The 7056-nt window shown below is 47.6% G+C and overlaps 1 protein-coding gene across 1 annotated transcript; it reads left to right on the forward strand.

Moving 5' to 3' along the window:
- The first annotated feature begins 3736 nt into the window (after positions 1–3736).
- On the forward strand, positions 3737–5884 carry LOC101113438 (solute carrier family 25 member 44-like). The gene has a single exon (XM_042235049.2). The coding sequence runs from the start codon at positions 3896–3898 to the stop codon at positions 4451–4453; it is 558 nt and encodes a 185-aa protein (XP_042090983.1). The 5' UTR covers positions 3737–3895; the 3' UTR covers positions 4454–5884.
- Positions 5885–7056: the final 1172 nt, after the last annotated feature.

The following is a 7056-nucleotide window of genomic DNA, read 5'->3' on the forward strand; positions in this document are numbered from 1 at the left end:
TTTGTAAAGGGTTCAGTTCAGTTCAGTTCAGTCGTTCAGTCGCGTCCAACTCTTTGTGACCCCATGAATCGCAGCACGCCAGGCCTCCCTGTCCATCACCAACTCTCGGAGCTTGCTCAAACTCATGTCCATCGAGTCAGTGATGCCATCCAGCCATCTCATTCTCTGTTGTCCCCTTCTCCTCCTGCCTTCAATCTTTCCCAGCATCAGGGTCTTCTCCAATGAGTCAGTTCTTCACATCAGATGGCCAAACTATTGGAATTTCAGCTTCAGCATCAGTCCTTCCAATAAATATTCAGGGCTGATTTCCTTTAGGATAGGCTGGTTTGAGCTTCTTGCAGTCCAAGGGATTCTCAAGAGTCTTCTCCAAAACCACAGTTCAAAAGCATCAGTTCTTCGGCACCCAGCTTGCTTTATGGTCCAACTCTCACATCCATATATGACTACTGGAAAAAACATAGCTTTGACTAGATGGACCGTTGTCAGCAAAGTAACATCTCTGCTTTTTAATATGCTGTCTAGGTTGTTCATAGCTTTTCTTCCAAAGAACAAGCGTCTTTTAATTTCATGACTGCAGTCACCATCTGCAGTGATTTTGGAGCCCAAGAAAATAAAGTCTCTCACTGTTTCCACTGTTTCCCCATCTATTTGCCATGAAATTTCTTGGCTTACTGACCATCATCTAGCTCTAGATAGGCCCCACTTCTGAAATTATTTTTTATTTACTCAGATTTTTTATTTACTCCTAAGCTGATCAGAACAAGATGTAAATTAAAATATATAGGCTCTAAGTGAGACCATGAAAAGTTTTGAAGAAAGAGTGAGCCAAAGAACTAAGCAGATTTAGGATTTTTTATGTATGTTGTCACATTACATTAAATTTAGATTCTTTCTTTCAGACGGATGAAGTGTGCTATTAGTAAGACCTGGACACGTGAGGCATCTATTTTTAATTTTCTTTTTATTCCCTTAAAAACAATGATTGGAGAGTCAGAGCTCACAAGACTTCTTGAGTTCCACTTCCTTTCAGAATCTCAAGCAGGAGTTAGTGAGTCCTTCCTCCAGAGAACAGTTGTGACTACTGTAGAAGAGAATATTGATGCAACGCCACACCCAGTAATAAGCAGGCAACGAGCAAATGTTCTTCAGAGGTTTCTCACTCTCCAGAGTGTACTGAGATCTTCAACTGTTTTTCTCTCTATACCCATGGGGGTCTAGAAATCCGCATGCCCAGACTGAACCCAGACCAATTATATTGGAACCATGCAGGGAGGAAACCAAGCATCAGTATTTTCAACACTACTCAGGGGACCACTGCATGTAGCCAGCTTGGATAACATAGCTCTCCACTGCCACCCCTTCTCATGGCTTCCCTGAACATCAGTACACAGAGGCCTGGGCCTGCTATCTCTAGCCTTCACAATCAATGGAATTATTCAATTCCATATTTTTAGCAACTTGTAGGCAATCGATATGCCAGCCATGACCTGAAATTCTTGTAATTTCACATCTAAGTTTGCTTCCTCCCCAGTCCTACCTGAGATAGCATGGTCCTAAACCTTCCCTGTCTAAGTCCACCCTCACCACTCCCCTGGCCATCAGAGCTCAGAATCATAAGTATTTTGTTTCTCCCCATCACCTAAAGAGTCCTCAAGTTCTCTCTTTGTCACCTCTATCTGATTAAACCTCCCTCTTCAATACTATATCCCACCTCTTGGAGAAAGCAATGGCACCCCACTCCAGTACTCTCGCCTGGAAAATCCCATGGATGGAGGACCTTGGTAGGCTGCAGTCCATGGGGTCGCCAAGAGTCGGACACGACTGAGCGGCTTCACTTTCAATTTTCACTCTCATGCATTGGAGAAGGAAATGGCAACCCACTCCAGTATTCTTGCCTGGAGAATCCCAGGGATGGGGGAGCCTGGTGGGCTGCCGTCTCTGGGGTCGCACAGAGCTGGATACAACTGAAGCGACTTAGCAGCAGCAGCAGTAACAGTATATCACACCCAGACTTCTACAGCTTCATGTTCCCCCAACTCAAATCCATGAATCCTGCCCCTAGATTAATCTTCCTAAAGCTTCACTTCCTTTTTCACACCTCCTACTGTTAGTTTGTCATGAGCCATCATTTCCCATTGGATCAACTCCAAATTCCTAGTCCAGTTCAGTTCAGTTCAGTCGCTCAGTCGTGTCCGACTATTTGCGACCCCAGGAACCACAGCACACCAGGCCTCCCTGTCCATCACCAACTCCTGGAGTTCACCCAAACTCATGTGCATCGAGTTGGTGATGCCATCCAGCCATCTTATCCTCTGTCATCCTCTGTTATCCCCTTCTCCTCCTGCCCCCAATCCCTCCCAGTATCAGGGTATTTTCCAATGAGTCAACTCTTCGCATGAGGTGGCCAAAGTATTGGAGTTTAAGCCTCAGCAACTGTCCTTCCAATGAACACCCAGGACTGGTCTCCTTTAGGATGGACTGGTTGGATCTCCTTGCAGTCCAAGGGACTCTCAACAGTCTTCCCCAACACCACAGTTCAAAAGCATCAGTTCTTCGGTGCTCAGCTTTCTTCACAGTCCAACTCTCACATCTATACATGACCACTGGAAAAACCATAGCCTTGACTAGACGGACCTTTGTTGGCAATGTAATATCTCTGCTTTTCAAAATGCTCTCTAGGTTGGTCATAACTTTCCTTCCAAGGAGTAAGCATCTTTTAATTTCATGGCTGTAATCACCATCCACAGTGATTTTGGAGCCCCCAAAAATAAAGTCTGACACTATTTCCACTGTTTTCCCATCTATTTCCCATGAAGTGATGGGAACGGATGCCATGATCTTCGTTTTCTGAATGTTGAGCTATAAGCCAACTTTTCCACTCTCCTCTTTCTCTTTCATCAAGAGGCTCTTTAGTTTCTCTTCACTTTCTGCCATAAGGGTGCTGTCATCTGCATATCTGAGGTTATTGATATTTCTCCCAGCAATCTTGATTCCAGCTTGTGCTTCTTCCAGCCCAGGGTTTCTCATGATGTACTCTGCATGTAAGTTAGATAAGCAGAGTGACAATATACAGCCTTGACATACTCCTTTTCCTATTTGGAACCAGTCTTTTTCCATGTCCAGTTCTAAGTTTTAGAAGATATCAATAATCCCTAGTGATTAGGGATCCTCTCACCAGCATAGTGAGAGGATCCAGAAATTCTAGGCAGCCAAAATAGAAACCTAATCCTACTGTGAGTGAATTGACTTGTATGTGTGAGCTGCTCACCCAGCTGAATGGAATCAGATCTTCAAGGACATTAACTCTCTTCTAGAAATAATCTCTTGCACCCTACAATGAAATTCCAAAATCAACTAAATACCTCTTGCCTAGGTTTCGCTGCTAATCATATATCCTTTGGCGGGTGGGGCTGGGGGGTAGGGAACTGCTCCAACTAGATCTCCTTTGTAAAAAAATTTCTTCACAACTCACTAACTCGTTCTAGGCACCAAGTATATTCACTTTTTTCCACTGTCATGCCATTGCTGTTCCCATTGTATAGATAAGTCAACTGAGACTCCAAGTGTTTAGAAAACTAGTTCTCACATTTAGTTAAAGCCGGAACTAGTTGTCTCTGGTTCCAGATCTCAAATCAGAACCACTTAGCATCAAGGCTCACTGAGTTTTAGAGCTGTGAAGAACCTGGGAGTCACTGCTCTGATGCTCTCATTTTAGTAACAAAAGAAATAGGTTACCGGGAGCCCGGTCGAGACGGAGGAAGATGCGACCGGAGGCCATCAGTCGCCAGAAACAGAGGATAAAATGGGACCTGCAGCCTAGAGGTCCGCACTAGGAGTTCACCTCAGACGCAGCGGAACCACCCTGATCTGAGGAGCCCCCAGGTCTGCAGGCACAATGGAGGACAAACGTAACATCCAGATCATCGAGTGGGAACACCTGGACAAGAAGAATTTCTACGTGTTTGGTGTGGCAATGACAATGATGATCCGCGTCAGCGCCTACCCCTTCACCCTCATCCGCACTCGGTTGCAGGTTCAGAAAGGCAGGAGCCTCTACCATGGGACCTTCGACGCCTTCATCAAGATCCTACAGGCGGACGGTGTGACTGGCCTCTATCGGGGGTTCCTGGTCAACACCTTCACCCTCATATCTGGCCAGTGCTATGTCACCACTTACGAGCTCACCCGGAAGTTCGTAGCTGACTACAGCCAGAGCAACACCGTCAAGTCGCTGGTGGCTGGTGGCTCGGCCTCTCTCGTGGCCCAGAGCATCACGGTGCCCATTGATGTGGTCTCCCAGCAACTGATGATGCAGCGCAAGGGTGAGAAGATGGGCCGCTTCCAAGTGCGAGGGAGTCCAGAGGGACACGGGGTAGTTGCCTTTGGCCAAACCAAGGACATCATCAGGCAGATCCTGCGGGCTGACGGACTTGGTGGCTTCTACCGAGGCTAAGTGGCTTCACTGTTTACTTACATCCCAAACAGTGCTGTCTGGTGGCCCTTCTGCCACTTCTATGCAGAGCAGCTCTCATCCCTCTGCCCAAAGGCGTGCCCTCACATTGTCTTTCAAGCCATCTCGGGGCCTCTGGCTGCAGCCACTGCTTCCATCCTCACCAATCCCATGGATGTCATCCGAACCCGAGAACAGGTTGAGGGCAAGAACTCCATCATCCTGACCTTCCGACAGCTGATGGCAGAAGAGGGGCCTTGGGGGCTCATGAAAGGCCTGTCCGCCAGAATCATCTCAGCCACGTCCTCCACCATCGTCATTGTGGTGGGCTATGAAAGCCTCAAGAAACTCAGCCTCCGATCTGAGCTGGTCGACTCGAGACACTGGTAACCAGTGATGGGGAGAGAAGCCTACTGTTTCCTGCACTACCCTGGGTCAGGGGCAGAGAGGAGAGGCCAGCACCCTCTCCAAGTGCCCCCACCGCAGACCTAGTCCTGCTGTGGGCCAGGTGGCCTGCCAGGACCAGGACAGAGACTTTGAACTGCTCTTGCTGAAGAGGCTCCACGCCTGGATCCCCCATCCTCATTGTTTTTAATTTTCTTGCCAAGTTGGGCTTCCTCACTCAGTCCAGGTACTCAGTCCTGCCCTAAGGAAATCCACTCTACCCGCCAATCCCACTCCATCGATCCCCTGCTGACCCTTCTCTGCCTTCTCCTTCCATCTGTGTCCCTGAGATCCTGAGAAGAGCTGTACACAGAACTTGGTTACTAACGCTAGTGCTTCCTATTGGGCGTTCAGTCCGAATTCCAAGCAGCTGTCATTAGCCCTTCATCTCTTAGGTTTGCTTATTTTTCTTCTGGGACTGAGCTGCCCACCAGACTACTCTGCTTTTCTCTGCCACTGGGGACAAGGTGCCAGGCACTTTTACACAGGGCATAGGAGCAGCAACAACCTCTGGTTCTCCAGAGCACTTGTCCTCTCTTTGGAGAGTTATTAGGTTGGGGAGAAATGTTGATACTTTATTTTGTGTGTATATTTTCCTGTGAACCAGGCTACTGTCTAAGTCCTGCTAAAGCACCAATCCTGCAGTCAGAACCTACCCCTTCCTCAGACAGGTGAAAAATGTAATGTAGCTTTTCCCTCAATCCCAGTTCCCTATCCCTCCCAGTCCCTACAGGGCCAGCAGCCCTAGGACAAACAAGCTGCTGTTTTCCCCTGGCCCAGATGACTACAGTGGTGGGCACAGCTCTAAGTAAATCAGACTATCTGGGACACATTGTACTTGGAACACTACCCTGAAAAGTCTGGTTGAGAGAGTAGTTGGTTTGGAAAGTGACAGAAGGATAGTATGCCCTAGTTCATCTCCCTTGACCAGCTGAGCCAAACCTAACAGAGGGTAGTGGAGCTTCTTAATCCCAGGCAGTCATCACACACACACACCCCAATCACTTGGACTCACAGAAACAAATGTTGTCTCACAATGGGAATCTCTGAGATGTGGAACTGTTTGTGTTTTTCTTCTCCCCAGTGTAAGGAGACATCCCAGTCATGGTACCCTCTGGAGCGATGCTTGGAGGAGGGTAAAGGGCGGGTTGGGAAGTCACTCAATACCAGGAACACTGCATTTACCAGTCTGATACTGCCAAGATTATCTGTTGACGCTCTCAGGAGCTAGGTGATGAGTGCTGCTTTCTTGCCTCATCCTCCGCCCCCGCCCCCCAACACACACCTCCTCTACCAAGTCAGTGTGGCAGGTGAGGAGAGGTGCAGCAAATGGAATGAGAAGAAGGCATATCAAACCCACACTTCTGCTTCAAACATCTGACTTGGATGACCCTTCAAACTTCATTTGGTCCCACCCCCTGGGAGAGGCCATGGTGCCAATTTGAAAGGTGGTAGCTACCTGAAGCCTTGATATTTATTACGGCTGCCCCACAGTCTATCCCCCTGGCCTAGATCAGAATCTGAATTCTCTCCCTTTACCACCACTTCCCAGCTTGTGCTCTTTGAAGGTTATTTTCTCTTTCATTCATTTCATTGTTTGTCCCTTCTTAGACTTTGTCAAGAGTCCTCCAATTTCTATTCACAAATGGTCATCTAAAGGGTTGGGTCTGCACATCATTCTGAATCTTCCTGTGTCTCAGTCACTCCTTTACCCTGAGAACCACAAAGATAAGAGAAGCCAGGGGTCCCTTCTTTCTCTTTAAACTCATTCTGTTGAGACCTTTGGAGGCTGATTTTTCTCAGCGCCACACCTTCCCCTTCCTAGAGATTATATTCAGTCCTTCCCCACCATTGCAAAGTGGGTAAGGTATCATGGACAAGAGGTAGCCTCCTGCTTCTCCTATTTCTCCGACCCAGACTCCTCAACTCTTTTCCTTCTGTTGTCTTGTATTTCAGTCTTGTTTCCTGTTCTCTCTTTCTCTCTCTCTCTCTCACACACACACACACACGCATGCGCAGGCGTTTTAAAAGATGATGTGCATATATACTAAAAGGGATCCATGGCCCCTTACTTTTCCATCTAATATTTTAGGGACTGGTATTGGGTTTGGTTAAAATATGGCTTGGTGGGGATGGGACCGTGGCCTTCCGTTTTCCCAGGA

The sequence above is a fragment of the Ovis aries genome, chromosome 18 (assembly GCF_016772045.2).
Source record: "Ovis aries strain OAR_USU_Benz2616 breed Rambouillet chromosome 18, ARS-UI_Ramb_v3.0, whole genome shotgun sequence".
Lineage (NCBI taxonomy): Eukaryota > Metazoa > Chordata > Mammalia > Artiodactyla > Bovidae > Ovis > Ovis aries.

Bases quoted from the DNA above. Each gene is read 5' to 3' on its own strand.
- LOC101113438 (XM_042235049.2), top strand. From the start codon at position 3,896: ATGGAGGACAAACGTAACATCCAGATCATCGAGTGGGAACACCTGGAC.